Here is a 19,965-nt window from a genome sequence, read left to right as displayed (position 1 = left end):
TTCAAAAGATTGATTTAAAAAAGTAAAATACCCCCCACCCCTAATGGATGGGTCACCTTCTCTGGTGAGAGAGATTTTAACTTGTGATTGCGTTTATTTGTTGTTTTTTTGTTCTGTAGCCAAGAAGTCTCTTTCCCCTGTACTGGACGGTAGCAGCACTCTGGTTGTGAGGAGGAGAAGCCCCGAGGAGATGGACAAGGAGCCGACAGGCAGAGAGGCAGCCATGGAGCTCGGCCTTGCAGGAGCAGAGGGTCAGTAGGAGAGCAGCAGGAGACACTGCCAAGCTGCTCTTAAAACAGGCTCTCCGCGGCCTCTTAAAAAGGTTTTGAAAAGTCTTAAAGGAACACGCCAACATTTTTGGGAGATTGGCCTATTTGCCATATTCCCGATAGTAAGATGACAAGATAGATACCCTTCTCTTCTCTGTGCATGCAATGGAAAAGTAGCGACGTGCCCCTCCTGCTAGTTAGCTTAGCACAATGAATGGTAGTCAATACGGTACAGCAGCATACCCCAGATCAGTCACCAAAAATACACATTCCAACAGACTCGTCTACTCACCACGCTATGAAATAATAATGCTAAATTACTAGACACTGTAAAATTCGAAGCAGCACTTTGCACATGAGCCTAAAAGTAAATTGTGGACACTATGGTTGGTTAATAAAGTAGCAGGTATTTCATGGGATCTTTCAGTGGCAGGCTCAATTTCTTTCTTTCAATTTAAGGATCTCATCAACCAAGTAAATATTGGGCACCTTAGTGCCAATCTTACCTGAGATCTTACCTGATCTCACCTGATGTCTATCTGCATAAATAAAGATGTCTATCTGCATAAATCATATTCAAAATGAATACCAGACAAAACCGTCAATAAATGGTAATAAATATGGACATTTATATCTGTGCCTTTGATTGACAGCATAAACGCAATGCATAACCCCTCCTAATATGATTTCAGAAAATCTAGGTAATTACGGTATCATCTTATTTTATTCCAAAATAACAGGACAGAAATGTGAGAGACTCTTGAAAGAACAATCAATGAATTTGTTTGTCATACTAAACAATTTTGCAACAGTAACATTTACAGTGCAAGGTAAGACTGAATAATGGATTTTGCATGAATTTGAGTATGCAAAGATAATGTGGCCTGCAAAGCTGGGTTAGTGTTCGTGACAGCATTTCATTGAGAAATGTTAGTGTTTCAGAGGTATGCACCTTGCTGTTACAAACTGAAAAATTTCCATTTGAAAAAGTAATATTATTAAATACTAATTAGGCTATATTTCATGTGCTACATTTCAAGTGACAATCCGTGATGACATCTCTGCTGACTAACAGCTCATGGATGGTCACAGCTTGACAAAACAAGTTGCTCTGGAGATCTGGGATGTAGGCTACCGGTAGTCCTTCTCAATGCTCTCCAATCCACATATCCTACAGGAGAACATACAACTGTTATTCTTTGTGCAATTCTTTTCAAATCAATGCTAAAACATTTTAGGGTAAAAATATTGACATGAGTAACTCGTGATCTGCAGATGATGTAAACTTCTGTAATAAATGTTCAGACACAAAATAATGATTTACTATAGTAGATTTCAGACACAAAATGATTTACTATAAAAAGTTGACGTTACTTTCCCACCCTGCTGACGTCCAACATGCTAACGTTAGTCTAACACCAACAAGAGACAACTTGTAGCCGGTTGCCAATATTGACTGCATCAGCAAGATGTAGCAAAATAATAAGTATTACTATTAAAACGAATATGAATTATATTCGCTATATGAAACATGATCTATGTATAAAACAGACTTACCTGACAGCTTAGAGCTTCAGTCGTTCTGTGTTTCATATGGTTTGTTCACTTCCTTAATACGTTCTCTTCGCGCGAATATCATTGGCTGATTCACGTCATGTGATGCTAGAATCAGCATTTGATTGGTTTTTACGATAGTACTGCCTAGCGTTTGCCTGATCAGTGTATGAAACGTAAATTAAGTTTTCATTCAACTCCGTTCGAGTTGAGGCTGCCAACAAACAGAATCGTGTTCAGAAGAAATGTATTTAGTTCATGAAAAAAGCATCCAAACTTTAGATGAGGATCAATCATTTCAAGAACTAAAGCAGATAGAAGCCTTCGGCCCACCACCTATCACTTGCGGCGCTACCTGAACCACAACGAGCGGACATAGACACTACACTGCAACACGGCCGTACCAGCCTCCACCCTTCTGATTAATTGCATGTTTAACCATCAGTGATAGTTAACTGCCACTGTCCCTTTTTACAGTAACAAGTAACCTATTGATGCAGAGTAGCAGTGATCCAGTGAAGAAGTGCGTAACTTTAGATAGGCAGGAAAAAAAGAGCGCGTTACTGATTAAAGCCATCCTCTCCCCTCAAGTAAGTGACTGTGACTGCGGGCATTTTCAATGGGGAAACTGGCCTTTGTCATCATTTTAACACGTTGACTGCCAATGACGAGTTGAGTCGTCAAAAAAAAAAATAATAATAATTTGACGGTGGGACGTTGATCAACGCCCCCCACGTCTCCTATAAAAATATTGGAGCCACCGAACGTGTACAACCCATTCCACCGACCCACTAAGTGGCGACAGTGCTCTCCATTCTAGAAAAAGTTGAGCCAAAACTGCAGGGGAACGCGCGATGAAACCATTCTCCTACTGTAAAATGGATTGGCGAAAACGCTTTCGCGCTGATTGCTGGCGGTGCGGGATTGCAAATTTGCATAATAGATTATGGGTGCAACACACTTTGAAACACGCAGCATAAATAAGACCACAATCGCAAAAGAAACCCCGTTTCTTGGGGTTTCTCAACCGAAAACCCAGAAACGAACGAGCCTCATTCTCATACTGTAGGCGAAAACGCTTTCACGCTGGCGCACACGGGCGCACAACGGTGGGGGGTTCCAAAAATAGACTGGGTGGAAAACACACTTTGAAACACGCAGCATAAAGCCTAGAATCGCACAAAGCTTCATCAAAGCTCTCAAACCCAAGAAACGAGTGAGCCCCATACACACTCCCAGGGAGGGAGGCTGCTCACTGCTCAGACAGGCAGTAGAAACTGCTTGTGACAAACGCGCTGCTGAAAGCCACCAGACACGCCCACGGAGGGAGGAGTTTGAAGGAGAGGGCGTTCAGAACTATATTGTTTAGATGTCTGATCTCTCACTGATGCCAAAAATAAATGGTTAAAGTGACTGTTCTGCCTGTTTGATTGAATTTCACAAAACTGCGATTATCTCAGCTTTCAGTCTCAGACGCTGAAACCATGCTGTACTCAACGGCTAATATCTACATAACTACTAACTCTACAAACTAACTCTTTTAGACAGAGAAAGCACACATTCTATTAGTACTTTTGTGAACTTTGTGTTCACAAAGTCCAAGCAGAAAATAATCCTCGGCTCTTGTAAAATGAGCCAGAATCCTCAAAAAAACCCTCTGGCAGAAGCTACCTACAGTAAAAAAAAAACGGCTGGCAGTGAATGTGTTAATAGATCATAAGATTGTGAACTTTATGCAGTTTACGGAGCGACACGTGACAATATGTATAGTAAATTATTAATTTAAATAACTTAACTTAATTAACTTAACATAACAGCAGACAAACAATGAATTTTTTTAGAGACTCTCTATGTGCTGCCGGCTGTGCGGCGAGTGCTTAGGGACCGTCTACATACAAAGTGCAACAGAGACTACACAAACATTCCATAACTTCACTGTCACAGTGTAGCTTCACCATAATCACATCACACATCAATGGCCTCCTGCTGGTTATACTACAGCACTAACTTTGGAAAAATATTATTTTGCATAATTTCTGTGAATTTTGTGGTGGCAACCTTTTTATAAATAGAGTTCAAATCCAAAAGTTAAGCCTGATTGCATGCTCTTGTATGACATCTAAAATATGTCACTGTACATTTCAGCTCTGGGTATGTCGTGCTAGTTTCATGTCTTTTCACCATGTTTGACCTCTCTCTCATTCTCTGCTTCCAGGAGTGCTGAAGGTTGACGACACCCAGAGCCTTCTTCCCTCCCTGGGCAGCTCCTCCTCAGACCAAGTCTCCATCTCCAAGCAGCAGCACCTAGAGGAGCAGCAGCTGTACGGGGGACCCGGGGACGACCTCTGCCCCTTGGGAGGATCCATCTCCACGACCAAGAGCTGCAGGACACTGGGGTTGGAACGCTTGAAAACTTACAGTTGAAAACATTGTTAACTAGGCCATTTAGCTGAACCAGACGATATCGGCACATATAAAGCATCATCAATGTTTCAGAAGGTTGTATTTAAGGTATATGAGGTATTGCCAGACTTTGCTGTGTCATCAGTATGTATGAGTCCAGTCCTTCATGTTGGGGTTGAATTCAAAAAGAACTAACTATAAACGTAATGTTCTCTTCCCTTTCTCTGGACTTCACCACTTCTGCCCTGCCCCCCTCTACCACCACCCCTCCGTCTATGTCTTCCTCCTCCAGAGCAGCCATGTTGGACTGTGAATCAGAAAGTTCAGCAAACTCTCATCAGTCCCTGCCAGAGGGACCCTCCTCACAACCAAATGAAGGTCAGCTGATTTGTATAAGATAGTTAAATATTCCCTATATGGGACTTTAATCTTTTTGTTGTATCTGACAGTTTTAAATGTGTTTTGTGAGTGTTCTGTTAATCTGTTAATTGAAAACAAAGCACGGTCGGGCTCCGCTAATACCGCTTCAAGAAGTTCTCACTCCTCTCTGCATCAATGCCAGTCTAATCAACAGACTCCAACTGGTCCAGAACGCAGCCGCCCCTGATTTCTCATCTACATCAAATCCAGGCATCACCACTGTCCTAATAAAAAACTCCACTGGCTTCCCGTCTCCTACCGGATCAATTACAAAATCCTGGTCATCACTTACAAAGCCCTCCATCAACTGGCCCTCCATATCTCACTGACCTCTCCCCCTACCAACCCTCCCGCTCCCTCAGATCCACCTCAGCTGACCTTCTCTCCACTCCCAAGTCCAATCTCCTCAGCCTTGGGGACAGCGCCTTCTCTAGGGCAGCTCCCAGGCTCTGAAACTCCCTCCCCCCTGACATCCAAAACCCTGTCCCTTACGGTTTTCCAATCCCGCCTCAAAACCCATCTCTTCTCCACCGCCTTCTCCTACCTACCTGTCTACCTATGAGATGAATCCTGACTATAAAACATTTGATTCAGAGCAACAACAAACAATTAGCCTGGGAACCTGGCGAATCTATTTCCACCCAGCCTGAAAACAACAACAAAATATGTAGTTGTGTCAAAGCACCACTAGGTGTCGCTACTCAACAGGCAACAAACCTATATGCCTCGGCTCGCTGTAACAGCTGATCTCATGGCGCTTGATAAGCAAGCTGATCAGTAACGTTACTGTAGTCTTTGTACATGTTTCAGCCGCTCTGTGCTAGCCTGGTAACGTTACTGTAGTCTGTGTACATGTTTCAGCCGCTCTGTGCTAGCCTGGTAACGTTACTGTAGTCTGTGTACATGTTTCAGCTGCTCTCTGTGCTAGCCTGGTAACGTTACTGTAGTCTGTGTACATGTTTCAGCTGCTCTCTGTGCTAGCCTGGTAACGTTACTGTAGTCTGTGTACATGTTTCAGCTGCTCTGTGCTAGCCTGGTAACGTTACTGTAGTCTGTGTACATGTTTCAGCTGCTCTGTGCTAGCCTGGTAACGTTACTGTAGTCTGTGTACATGTTTCAGCTGCTCTGTGCTAGCCTGGTAACGTTACTGTAGTCTGTGTACATGTTTCAGCCGCTCTGTGCTAGCCTGGTAACGTTACTGTAGTCTGTGTACATGTTTCAGCCGCTCTGTGCTAGCCTGGTAACGTTACTGTAGTCTGTGTACATGTTTCAGCTGCTCTGTGCTAGCCTGGTAACGTTACTGTAGTCTGTGTACATGTTCCAGCCGCTCTGTGCTAGCCTGGTAACGTTACTGTAGTCTGTGTACATGTTTCAGCTGCTCTGTGCTAGCCTGGTAACGTTACTGTAGTCTGTGTACATGTTTCAGCCGCTCTGTGCTAGCCTGGTAACGTTACTGTAGTCTGTGTACATGTTTCAGCCGCTCTGTGCTAGCCTGGTAATGTTACTGTAGTCTGTGTACATGTTTCAGCTGCTCTCTGTGCTAGCCTGGTAACGTTACTGTAGTCTGTGTACATGTTTCAGCCGCTCTGTGCTAGCCTGGTAACGTTACTGTAGTCTGTGTACATGTTTCAGCCGCTCTGTGCTAGCCTGGTAACGTTACTGTAGTCTGTGTACATGTTTCAGCTGCTCTCTGTGCTAGCCTGGTAACGTTACTGTAGTCTGTGTACATGTTCCAGCTGCTCTGTGCTAGCCTGGTAACGTTACTGTAGTCTGTGTACATGTTTCAGCTGCTCTGTGCTAGCCTGGTAACGTTACTGTAGTCTGTGTACATGTTTCAGCTGCTCTGTGCTAGCCTGGTAACGTTACTGTAGTCTGTGTACATGTTTCAGCTGCTCTGTGCTAGCCTGGTAACGTTACTGTAGTCTGTGTACATGTTTCAGCTGCTCTGTGTTAGCCTGGTAACGTTACTGTAGTCTGTGTACATGTTTCAGCTGCTCTGTGCTAGCCTGGTAACGTTACTGTAGTCTGTGTACATGTTTCAGCCGCTCTGTGCTAGCCTGGTAACGTTACTGTAGTCTGTGTACATGTTTCAGCTGCTCTGTGCTAGCCTGGTAACGTTACTGTAGTCTGTGTACATGTTTCAGCTGCTCTGTGCTAGCCTGGTAACGTTACTGTAGTCTGTGTACATGTTTCAGCCGCTCTGTGCTAGCCTGGTAACGTTACTGTAGTCTGTGTACATGTTTCAGCTGCTCTGTGCTAGCCTGGTAACGTTACTGTAGTCTGTGTACATGTTTCAGCCGCTCTGTGCTAGCCTGGTAACGTTACTGTAGTCTGTGTACATGTTTCAGCTGCTCTGTGCTAGCCTGGTAACGTTACTGTAGTCTGTGTACATGTTTCAGCTGCTCTGTGCTAGCCTGGTAATGTTACTGTAGTCTGTGTACATGTTTCAGCTGCTCTGTGCTAGCCTGGTAACGTTACTGTAGTCTGTGTACATGTTTCAGCTGCTCTGTGCTAGCCTGGTAACGTTACTGTAGTCTGTGTACATGTTTCAGCCGCTCTGTGCTAGCCTGGTAACGTTACTGTAGTCTGTGTACATGTTTCAGCCGCTCTGTGCTAGCCTGGTAACGTTACTGTAGTCTGTGTACATGTTTCAGCTGCTCTGTGCTAGCCTGGTAACGTTACTGTAGTCTGTGTACATGTTTCAGCTGCTCTGTGCTAGCCTGGTAACGTTACTGTAGTCTGTGTACATGTTTCAGCCGCTCTGTGCTAGCCTGGTAACGTTACTGTAGTCTGTGTACATGTTTCAGCTTCTCTGTGCTAGCCTGGTAATGTTACTGTAGTCTGTGTACATGTTTCAGCTGCTCTGTGCTAGCCTGGTAACGTTACTGTAGTCTGTGTACATGTTTCAGCCGCTCTGTGCTAGCCTGGTAACGTTACTGTAGTCTGTGTACATGTTTCAGCTGCTCTGTGCTAGCCTGGTAACGTTACTGTAGTCTGTGTACATGTTTCAGCCGCTCTGTGCTAGCCTGGTAACGTTACTGTAGTCTGTGTACATGTTTCAGCTGCTCTGTGCTAGCCTGGTAACGTTACTGTAGTCTGTGTACATGTTTCAGCTGCTCTGTGCTAGCCTGGTAATGTTACTGTAGTCTGTGTACATGTTTCAGCTGCTCTGTGCTAGCCTGGTAACGTTACTGTAGTCTGTGTACATGTTTCAGCTGCTCTGTGCTAGCCTGGTAACGTTACTGTAGTCTGTGTACATGTTTCAGCCGCTCTGTGCTAGCCTGGTAACGTTACTGTAGTCTGTGTACATGTTTCAGCCGCTCTGTGCTAGCCTGGTAACGTTATAGTAGTCTGTGTACATGTTTCAGCTGCTCTGTGCTAGCCTGGTAACGTTACTGTAGTCTGTGTACATGTTTCAGCTGCTCTGTGCTAGCCTGGTAACGTTACTGTAGTCTGTGTACATGTTTCAGCCGCTCTGTGCTAGCCTGGTAACGTTACTGTAGTCTGTGTACATGTTTCAGCCGCTCTGTGCTAGCCTGGTAACGTTACTGTAGTCTGTGTACATGTTTCAGCCGCTCTGTGCTAGCCTGGTAACGTTACTGTAGTCTGTGTACATGTTTCAGCTGCTCTGTGCTAGCCTGGTAACGTTACTGTAGTCTGTGTACATGTTTCAGCTGCTCTGTGCTAGCCTGGTAACGTTACTGTAGTCTGTGTACATGTTTCAGCCGCTCTGTGCTAGCCTGGTAACGTTACTGTAGTCTGTGTACATGTTTCAGCTGCTCTCTGTGCTAGCCTGGTAACGTTACTGTAGTCTGTGTACATGTTTCAGCCGCTCTGTGCTAGCCTGGTAACGTTACTGTAGTCTGTGTACATGTTTCAGCTGCTCTGTGCTAGCCTGGTAACGTTACTGTAGTCTGTGTACATGTTTCAGCTGCTCTGTGCTAGCCTGGTAACGTTACTGTAGTCTGTGTACATGTTTCAGCTGCTCTGTGCTAGCCTGGTAACGTTACTGTAGTCTGTGTACATGTTTCAGCTGCTCTCTGTGCTAGCCTGGTAACGTTACTGTAGTCTGTGTACATGTTTCAGCTGCTCTGTGCTAGCCTGGTAACGTTACTGTAGTCTGTGTACATGTTTCAGCTGCTCTGTGCTAGCCTGGTAACGTTACTGTAGTCTGTGTACATGTTTCAGCCGCTCTGTGCTAGCCTGGTAACGTTACTGTAGTCTGTGTACATGTTTCAGCCGCTCTGTGCTAGCCTGGTAACGTTACTGTAGTCTGTGTACATGTTTCAGCTGCTCTGTGCTAGCCTGGTAACGTTACTGTAGTCTGTGTACATGTTTCAGCCGCTCTGTGCTAGCCTGGTAACGTTACTGTAGTCTGTGTACATGTTTCAGCTGCTCTGTGCTAGCCTGGTAACGTTACTGTAGTCTGTGTACATGTTTCAGCCGCTCTGTGCTAGCCTGGTAACGTTACTGTAGTCTGTGTACATGTTTCAGCTGCTCTGTGTTAGCCTGGTAACGTTACTGTAGTCTGTGTACATGTTTCAGCCGCTCTGTGCTAGCCTGGTAACGTTACTGTAGTCTGTGTACATGTTTCAGCCGCTCTGCGCTAGCCTGGTAACGTTACTGTAGTCTGTGTACATGTTTCAGCTGCTCTGTGCTAGCCTGGTAACGTTACTGTAGTCTGTGTACATGTTTCAGCTGCTCTGTGCTAGCCTGGTAACGTTACTGTAGTCTGTGTACATGTTTCAGCCGCTCTGCGCTAGCCTGGTAACGTTACTGTAGTCTGTGTACATGTTTCAGCCGCTCTGTGCTAGCCTGGTAACGTTACTGTAGTCTGTGTACATGTTTCAGCTGCTCTGTGCTAGCCTGGTAACGTTACTGTAGTCTGTGTACATGTTTCAGCCGCTCTGTGCTAGCCTGGTAACGTTACTGTAGTCTGTGTACATGTTTCAGCCGCTCTGCGCTAGCCTGGTAACGTTACTGTAGTCTGTGTACATGTTTCAGCCGCTCTGTGCTAGCCTGGTAACGTTACTGTAGTCTGTGTACATGTTTCAGCTGCTCTGTGCTAGCCTGGTAATGTTACTGTAGTCTGTGTACATGTTTCAGCTGCTCTGTGCTAGCCTGGTAACGTTACTGTAGTCTGTGTACATGTTTCAGCTGCTCTGTGCTAGCCTGGTAACGTTACTGTAGTCTGTGTACATGTTTCAGCTGCTCTGTGCTAGCCTGGTAACGTTACTGTAGTCTGTGTACATGTTTCAGCTGCTCTGTGCTAGCCTGGTAACGTTACTGTAGTCTGTGTACATGTTTCAGCCGCTCTGCGCTAGCCTGGTAACGTTACTGTAGTCTGTGTACATGTTTCAGCTGCTCTGTGCTAGCCTGGTAACGTTACTGTAGTCTGTGTACATGTTTCAGCTGCTCTGTGCTAGCCTGGTAACGTTACTGTAGTCTGTGTACATGTTTCAGCCGCTCTGTGCTAGCCTGGTAACGTTACTGTAGTCTGTGTACATGTTTCAGCCGCTCTGTGCTAGCCTGGTAACGTTACTGTAGTCTGTGTACATGTTTCAGCTGCTCTCTGTGCTAGCCTGGTAACGTTACTGTAGTCTGTGTACATGTTTCAGCTGCTCTGTGCTAGCCTGGTAACGTTACTGTAGTCTGTGTACATGTTTCAGCTGCTCTGTGTTAGCCTGGTAACGTTACTGTAGTCTGTGTACATGTTTCAGCCGCTCTGTGCTAGCCTGGTAACGTTACTGTAGTCTGTGTACATGTTTCAGCCGCTCTGTGCTAGCCTGGTAACGTTACTGTAGTCTGTGTACATGTTTCAGCTGCTCTGTGCTAGCCTGGTAACGTTACTGTAGTCTGTGTACATGTTTCAGCTGCTCTGTGCTAGCCTGGTAACGTTACTGTAGTCTGTGTACATGTTTCAGCCGCTCTGTGCTAGCCTGGTAACGTTACTGTAGTCTGTGTACATGTTTCAGCCGCTCTGTGCTAGCCTGGTAACGTTACTGTAGTCTGTGTACATGTTTCAGCTGCTCTGTGCTAGCCTGGTAATGTTACTGTAGTCTGTGTACATGTTTCAGCCGCTCTGTGTTAGCCTGGTAACGTTACTGTAGTCTGTGTACATGTTTCAGCCGCTCTGTGCTAGCCTGGTAACGTTACTGTAGTCTGTGTACATGTTTCAGCTGCTCTGTGCTAGCCTGGTAACGTTACTGTAGTCTGTGTACATGTTTCAGCCGCTCTGTGCTAGCCTGGTAACGTTACTGTAGTCTGTGTACATGTTTCAGCCGCTCTGTGCTAGCCTGGTAATGTTACTGTAGTCTGTGTACATGTTTCAGCCGCTCTGTGCTAGCCTGGTAACGTTACTGTAGTCTGTGTACATGTTTCAGCCGCTCTGTGTTAGCCTGGTAACGTTACTGTAGTCTGTGTACATGTTTCAGCCGCTCTGTGCTAGCCTGGTAACGTTACTGTAGTCTGTGTACATGTTTCAGCTGCTCTGTGCTAGCCTGGTAACGTTACTGTAGTCTGTGTACATGTTTCAGCCGCTCTGTGCTAGCCTGGTAAACCATCCGGATCACCTGAACTCACATTTTGTTTCATTCTGTGGTTCCGTCTGGACCCCGATACGTCCACAGTCATTTCAGTGGTGGGAGTTCTTGCCTTGTCAGACAATTCCTTCAGCAAATCAATGTAGCCAAATCCAGTCCTTCAGCCAATCAGCATCAGATCCAGTCAAATCCAAATTCACTCGGAAGAACAGCGAAAAAGTCTTTCTTCTGCTGAGAAACTCTGCTGGTACATACTCTCATTCATTATTTCTGCAATAACTGCACTTACTGCTGTGTAAACTCTACGAATGTTGAGATGACTGCTTGTTGCTTCGGGAGCCGCAGAGCCATTGGAGCAGCCATCACTGTTTTGCCCAGATTGTGTCCGTGATTGGCCATGGCCAGTCACAACATCAACTACGAGGCACGTCCGTGATTGGCCCATGCACTTAATTTCTTAAAATGCCCTCCCCCATTTTGGAATGTGCCCGTTGGTAAATAGAAATTGAATTGAAAGATTCCAGACCAATTTTCATTTGCAAATGCAATGCAATGTGAATTGGTTTGGCAATGCCAGGCTAACAAACAAAATAACTGAAACTACAACGTTTGCCTTTTTTCTGTTCCCCTTTTTTTTATTTTGCTCCGAATCAAATTGTGTGTCATCTTGTGTCGTGTTGGCCCATGACTTGTTTTTGTCTCGTCGTGTTCTAGCTTGTCCTTTCTGACCTTCTCCTGTCTTTTTACTGTCCTGTCCTCACTTGGTCTGTCCTGGTCTGGTCTGTCCTGTGTGGTCTTGTGCTTGTTTTCATGTCCTGTCTTGTCCTCTGTCTCTAGACCAGCAGCCTTTCCTGTCTGTCATGTTGGCAGCATCAAGCAGTGACAGTGACACCGAGGACGAGGCCCTGCAGCCTGGCAACCATCGCTACGACAACCGGACTCCTCCTTGTACAGGTAACCAACACCATAAACACGCGCACACACACACGCACGCACGCACGCACGCACACACGCACACACACACACACACACACACACACACACACACACACCCGTGCAGGAATGAGTCCTAAGACCTGCCTGAGACCCGGATGTTGGCACTTCCGGTTCCCTCATCTAAACGTCAATAGGATGTTTGTGGGGATTTCCATTAAATTCCTGTCTGTGGTTAACAAAAGTTCATGAAACAACAAACTTTGTGTTAAGCAAGATAATCTTCACAAATGAGGACCACTTTTATGACTTTTTATGCATAAATGCAATTTTTATGTTTTATTACCCAGGGGGCAAAATCCCCTTTTTTGGGAAATCAGACATGGAACGTTATAAAAGTTTGTAATGCAGAAATGATACATCTATGACCTAGGATCACAACCCTAGCTTTTTTTTTATGACCGTTGACAGTATTTTCTGATTTATGGAGTGATAAAAAGAGATATCCAAAATTCCCTCTGTAAAAACCTTTGGGTCTAATATGTCAACAAAAGGAAATTATAATTTTGAATCCAATGTTCAGATTTCTGTTCTGGAAATGTGTGCAAATTAGTGCATATTTAAGTAGATAATCCCTCATTTGCATATTTAAACATAACATTTGAGAAAACCTGTAATACAAAAAAACATAGTCCTAATGTAAGTAATCAACTGGGGAAGTTTCATGGTGAGATCTATTAGTTGGATGATTTACCCCATTGCCCCCTTGTGAAGATTATCTTGTTTGCCATTTCATAGACTTTTGTTAAGCACATACCTTATATCAGCCATTTAACAAAAATTCCATTGACTTTGAAATGAGGGAACCAGGAAGTGCATGACTTTGTTTGGATGATTAAAATAAATAATTTCAAATTAAGCTGACCTTACACCAAAAGACTTTTCAAGCGATTTCACAGTCGCAGACAAATTGCCAATGTCGAGATGAAATCATGAGAGTTTTGCTGGAGTAGTCCCTCCATTTCAAAACTCATTCCGGTGAGCCTGCAGAAGGCTTTGCTAGATGAGGGACAAGCACTGTTACATGAGGAAATGTAATTTCCTCATTCCACACAACAAGTACGTCAGCGGATATGTGCGCGGCCCAAGGCAACGGCCAATCACAGCTCTCGTGCTGTCCGCGTTGACGCCGCGGAGTCACATTTTCGAGGAGCTGCACGCTCCCATCCGACGAGCTGCTAGGATGGCCAGATGTGGCGACTCCTCAGCGCAGTCGGAGCTGGCGATTTTGCATAAGCATAAAACCAGTTTTAGAACTCAAAGTTACTACTAACTGAATTTTATGACTAGTGCACCATGTTGTCTTAATAATGTTGTATGCGTTGCACCTGGATGTAACTTTTACAAGGCGTACTCATACTGACAGCTGTCTCATCTTGATCTGCACTGGGAATGTCTTTCGCTCCAGCTGGGACTAACAGCTCTGTGCTGTCAATGCTGTTCAGTCCTGTGATGCGGGGAAATCTTTAAAAAATATATCGATCGATATGTGCTGTAAATGGATGTTTTGGGCGCAGGACCTCCGCCTGTCGGCGGGTTTTTAACACATTGACTGCCAGCCGTTTTTTTTTGCTGTAGGTAGCTTCTGCCAAGCCGTTTTTTGAGGATTCTGGCTCATTTTACAAGAGCCGAGGATTCGTTTCAGCTTGGACTTTGTGAACATACAATATCTCAAAAGTACTAATAGAATGTGTACTTTCTCTGTCTAAAAGAGTTAGTTTGTAGAGTTAGTAGTTATGTAAGCATTAGCAGTTGAATACAGCATGGTTTTAGCGTCAGAAAAAATATTCAGAGATAAACGGCTTTTTGTGAAATTGGATAGAACAGTCACTTTAACCATTCATTTTTGGCTCTCTCTCTCTCTCTCTCCCTCCCCCTCTCGCTCTCTCTCTCTCTCTCTCCCTCCCTCTCGCTCTCCCTCCCTCTCTCTCTCTCTCTCTCTCTCCCTCCCTCTCGCTCTCCCTCCCTCTCTCTCTCTCTCCCTCCCTCTCGGGAGGGAGACGCACTAGGTTTAATCCTAGTGAGAGGGGGAGAGGGAGAGAGAGAGAGAGAGAGAGAGGGAGGGAGGGAGAGAGAGAGAGAGCGAGAGAGAGAGAGAGAGAGAGGGAGAGAGCGAGAGGGAGAGTTGCTTCAACTCCTCCCTCCGTGGGCGTTCTTCTTGGCTGCAGCGCCGTGTAACAAGCACTTTCCTACCTGTGCAAATTCACTTTCTCATACTCTCGACCTCTCAAATAAATTTCTGAATAGAAATTAAATTACTCTAAATTAGAGCGAAAAAGAAACAAAAAAGAATGGGTTGAAAATCCCATTCTAAAAGCCTTTTATGGCTGTTTCCAATTTGGTGCTATTTTGCAAGGCAAAATGGCCTGCTGCTTGTCACCAGCCTCACTGCCCCGCTGCCGCTGTGCCTGGCTGTGCCTGTCTGCGTGGCCGCTCCCCGAGGAAGCCCGGCTGGACTCGCCCGCCTCCCGGAGCCCTGGCCAAGAGCTCCGATGAAGCCCCTGCGACTCTGGTCATATTTACGCTGCGTGCCTCAAAGTGTGCTCCATCCGCAATCCACGATGCAAGTTTGCAATCCCGCACCGCCAGCAATCAACGCGAAAACGAAAGCGCCTCCGCCAATCCATTTTCATGAGAATGGAAATGGATCACACTGCTTTTTGCTTGCCTTCCTACTTCCTTGTCGCCACTTAGTGGGTCGGTGGAATGGGTTGTACACGTTGTACACGTCCAATACTTATATAAGATATGTAAAAGGGTTAGATGCACAACCCCCCGTTAAAAAAAAAAAATCGATGCCAAGGACGTGTTTACACGTTGTTGGCAGTCAACAGCTGGATTCTGAAAACGTGTTTACACGTTGTTGGCAGTGAATGTGTTAAAAGCTGATGCGTCTGAAGAGCTTTCTTCCAGACTTCATCAACTGCGCGTAGTCCGCCATCACATACATTATTGATCGCACTTGTGATGGAATTCCATGCAGCTTGTTTCTGTTTGTTTGTTGGCGCTGTGAGAATGTTTCTATGCTCTGAATACAAGTCTATAATTTGGAGCTGAGAGAAGCGTGTTGCTGCGATCGCACCGACGGCAGCAAGTTCGTCTCCCCAATGCGAGACTTATAGCGTGAAATGTCGTGTGCACGGCGGGCGCGGATCTATAACATTTTATAGTAGGAAATCATTTGGATTTATGGCGGACGCATACATACACGTGGGTTAGGATGGCATAAAAGCTCATCCGCGCATCTCTAGTGTGTGTGTGTGTCTGTGTGTGTGTTACTGGTTCACGCAATTAATACAGCCTGCCTCAACCCCCCAAACATTCAATCTATGAAGCAGCCGGTCAAACAGGCCACTAGGCGGAGAAGGTGCTTAGGGAACTCCCTGATGCCTACGGTCTGAAAATAAAATCACTTCCATGTTCATGGGAAGTAAAAGCAATAACAAATACATTACAAACTAGCCTACACATGTGAAGTCTTCTAGTGTAGGCAGTCTTCACAATCTTACAGTTTGTGACTAAAAACTTACTTATGACTCATTGTCTTTAGATGTGAGCCGATGTGAAAGGGTGTCAGACTTTAGTATTTTAAAAGTATTTTCTGAGTCTTTTCAAAGTTTTCTGGTATATGGTAGGCATTAGATAATATTTTATTTCCTCTTCCTCCTAACAGGAGAGCAGCTTCTGTCTGATGACCTCAACCTATGCCTCCCCACTGAGAGGTGATCACCCACGGACCCGTCAGACCTGGCAACCCACTGCCATGTTCTCATTGGCCACACAGCAATTCAGTCATAGCTGGAGAGCAGCAGACAAGTCAGTTAGACTGTAGAATAGAAATAGCTTGTTATGCATGAACTAACTTTCTGAAGTAACTCTAAAAAGAATGCAGCTACTCATCACCTTCTAGGCCAGGAAAAGGCAACATCCTTCATCCTTGATGCCCTGGATCTTTTCAGAGTTGGACCATCACTGAGATGGTACCGATTGGCTTCATTCCGGCATTACCAGCAAAGGGTTTCTCCTCTATTTGCTGAACACTGGTGCTGCAAAAACTGTTCACATCCTCATATAATAGCAAATTTAATGATATTGTGTTAAGAACTACAACAGAAATCTTGTGGCATAAACACCGAACACCAAACATATTGCCATTTTCCTATCTATGACCATCAAGCAATCTTATCAGTTCACTTAAAATTGGAATTTCATTGTATAGCTATACAATATCAGTGAATTCACGTGTTGACCTGAACAGTTTGGTGTTTTAGCCATATTGTATTCCTTGGTCATTAAAACATAGGTGTAGAGAGATTTTTCCAACCTTATCATGGTCAGTTCAGCAGATATGGTCGAAACCCTATTTGTAGGTAATGGCGGAAAGTAAAAAATAACATTGCTGCAATGGCTCCAATTCTGAAAATGTTCAGGGCACCAAACTGTACATGCATACAATTTTTGGTACTTTTGTTCCATGCCATTCATCAAATCATTCATGTACACGTTCGTGGCTATTATTCATCAAATCCATGCATAGAGCATTTAGTGAATTGCAGCACATGGTTTTATCCATCTATAAATATATTTATAAGGCTGAAAAGGTTACAGCATATTTGCAAGATATTGATTATAGACTATAGCTTAACTATGTAAGGAGGCATGAATACACTTTTGTGTGGTATAAGAGTTTTTGGTTTTGGCATCTATTACGTTTCTTCACCCATGTCCCACTATTTATATTCACCAAGGTGCTACAGTACAAGAAACACTCGGTAACACAACATACAGTACAGCTCAAAGATTCAACCCTCTGTCTGAGTGAAAGGAAAATTCACTCTTTTTCCATCAGATAGTGGCTTTACCTTGATAAGTGTGAAACATGAAGCCTGAATGCCTACTGTCATTTGCTTATTTGTTGATTTGGCAAAACGGTCAACAGGGAAGAACTGAACGTTTGAACCAGGTTTTCTGAAGTCGATTTGAATCTCGCCCCCTGATTTCACTGGAGGTCTTGCTTTGTTCAAGTGGACCATTTGGTTATTATGCCATTTTCATTCCATTTCATAAAGCTATATCTTATGTTAAAGACCACTTCGTGACTTTTGGACAGAAGAAATGACATTTTTGTCATTGTACATATTTGGATTCACTAGTTTACATTGTAAATATCGTGGTATAGAACATTTGAGGACCTTGCTGCATAGAGGTCAGCAAGTATTTTGACCAGTTGAGTTATCTGTGCCTAAGTTGGCTGGGTTCAGGGAGGCAGAATGTCTTGTTTGGCGGTTGAAAGACAAATCCTGGTCTGGTCTTCATGTAGCGCTCAATCTGTCTATCAGTTCCTTCTTTATGTGTGAATATTATTGTTGTTATCTGTCTATATCCATTCCTTCTGTTACTGTTAATATGTGTGAATATTCCTGTGCCAGCGTAGTTTGGGAATAGCAGCCAGGCTTTTATTTTGTTGATCTGCTCTCTTATTTGTGCCTGTGCCGTTTCACAAGCAAGTTTGATTCTGTATCTTTCCAGAATGCACAAAAGGCAGTTTTATTGTGTGTAACTGAACAAAGAAATAAAAGCTTTTATGGTTGTCTGAAACTGACCGCAGTCTCTCGGCTTTTGTTAGTTGTTCTGTTCTGTTATTACTATCTAATAGTCCTCCTGTAGATCAGGGACCCTCTTCCAGAATTTAAACTCGACTATCGAAGTTGGCTTGTCTGGTGTGACAGCATATGGGAGGGAGGAGAGCTAGTCAGTCAACTCTTTTAGCTGCGGCCAGCAGCTCTGTAAGTCACACTGTTGGTTTGTTGGTCCACAAAAACTTCACCACATTTTATGTTGATGTTTTTTTTTTCTTTATAAGTTGACTCATAGGAATAGACTACGTGACAACCAGGAATAGACTAGTGACCACTGGAGAGTCAGTTGACAGCCGGAACAGGGACGGCACCCGGGAGCATCCATGCAATGTTTTTTTTGTTCTTTATAAGCCGGCAAAGTTTTCGCCTTAGGAGGCTGAAATTTGGCATGGAGTGTGTGAAGGTGCGTGTTTGTATTCATGCCAATTGGCTAAAAAGGGTAACATTCAGTAGTATTAGTAGTAGTATTTTATTTATATATATAAATATATATAATATATACAGTATATATATTGCAACTTAAACTTAATTTGCATTTTAAACTTTCAACAAGACCAAAGCACACATGCGCACGCACACTTACACACACATTTGTGTTGCATAAATTATAATAAATGCTATTTTGGGTTAAAAACAAACAAACTACACTTTACCAAAACGAGAAAAATTTAACTATTTTATGCATTTGAAATGTAACATGGGCCTCATGAAGCAAAAATTTGCATCAACACTTTTTTCACATACTTTAATGCAGAAAATGCAACATATGTTGCAGTGTTTGTTGGTAGTGTTTTAAATGGTGTTTACTTGAAGAGACAAATATAAGTAAGACATAAATATTGCTGTGTGTATTGTTTTGGTAGAAAGTTTTGAGAAGAGAGAACGCCTTTTTGGAGTGCTATGTCATTTTGCGAGAGATCTGTAGAGTTTTGACAAAGTGGTGAACTCTTTTCAGGAAATGTGTTTAAATGTTTAGGAAAAACATGAAGCAACATTGAAGCAACTAATGCTCATTATCATTTTTGTGCATCCGCCGTGACCGGAGGCATTATATTTTTGGGTTGTCTGTATGTACGTATGTACATCTGATGCTCGTTAATGCGATATTTCAGGGGAGTCTCGTGGGATCTTGACCAAGATGGCAGCCTTAGCTCCGCACAACTGAGCACAAAATAGAGAAACAACCCCACGAATAGGGAGGTATCGATCATGTGACATGTTGTCAAAGATGCCAAAACCCTCTGAAGCAAAGGAATTCAACATTTTTACCAGATCGCGCAAGACCGCAACTGCAAAAATGACTCCTCAATCGCCGCCCGAAGCTACGAATGCTAGCAGCATGGCTAACATAGCAGATGTGCTAACTGAGTTGAAGTCACTGCGCTCGGATTTTGGGTATAAACTAGACATCGACAACCATCTGTCTGACATGGTAAACTCCGTCGTGGCAGTTGAACGCAAACTGTCAGGCATAGAAGGAAATGTTTCTACAAATACTAAAGGGCTCATTCAGGCGCGGACTGCATAATCGGGCACGTCGGGCAAATGCCCGGTGGCCTGCAATTTTTATTTTTTTTGTGCCCGCAGTCAGGCCACTCACTGAACAGCAGGCCAGGTGCCGCCTACTGGTTTAGGCTACTAGTGGTTTTATTACTTTATTAGTTAGGCTGAAGTAATAATTACACTTCAGGGTTAAAGTGGGTGCATCTCATTGTAAAATTGGACTCGGCCCAAATTGGGCTTCAAACGACCAAAATTGCGCTTCAAACGGCCCAAATTGGGCTTCAAACGGCAAAATCTGGCTTCAAACAACCCAAATTGGCCTTCAAACGGCCCAAATCGGGCTTCAAACGGCCCAAATCGGGCTTCAAACGACCAAACGGCCCAAATTGGGCTTCAAACGGCCCAAATGTTTCGTCGGCCCGTATCGGCCTGGCCTGCTTGGTATCTAATGCCCGGCCTGAATTATGATCCCAGTCCAATTTAAAGAGCCTTGCAGACAAAAACTGCCCAGTCATCATTATTTTATTTTATTTTGTTAACTCATTCACCGCCAAAGACGTCTTTGACGTGTTATCAGAAATAGCCATCCACGCCAAAGACGTGTTTGACGTGTTTTTGTTTTTATTAGTACAGCGCGTAGTT

The 19,965-nt window shown here is 44.1% G+C and overlaps 1 protein-coding gene across 1 annotated transcript in view; it reads left to right on the top strand.

Moving 5' to 3' along the window:
• The window catches only part of trim37 (tripartite motif containing 37), a 138,978-nt gene extending 121,273 nt beyond the window's left edge, over nucleotides 1-17,705 (top strand). The window contains exons 21-25 of the mRNA XM_083653605.1: nucleotides 120-251; nucleotides 4,039-4,219; nucleotides 4,519-4,604; nucleotides 12,026-12,142; nucleotides 15,855-17,705. Of these exons, the coding sequence (XP_083509731.1) occupies nucleotides 120-251; nucleotides 4,039-4,219; nucleotides 4,519-4,604; nucleotides 12,026-12,142; nucleotides 15,855-15,907 (569 nt within the window). The 3' untranslated portion in view covers nucleotides 15,908-17,705. The remainder of the gene's footprint in view (nucleotides 1-119; nucleotides 252-4,038; nucleotides 4,220-4,518; nucleotides 4,605-12,025; nucleotides 12,143-15,854) is intronic.
• The last annotated feature ends 2,260 nt before the right edge of the window (nucleotides 17,706-19,965 follow it).

This window comes from Poromitra crassiceps (assembly GCF_964638095.1).
Source record: "Poromitra crassiceps genome assembly, chromosome: 1".
Taxonomy (NCBI): Eukaryota; Metazoa; Chordata; class Actinopteri; order Beryciformes; family Melamphaidae; genus Poromitra; species Poromitra crassiceps.
The sequence above is the reverse complement of the archived record's forward strand: the minus strand, read 5'-3'. Positions and strand labels throughout refer to the sequence as shown.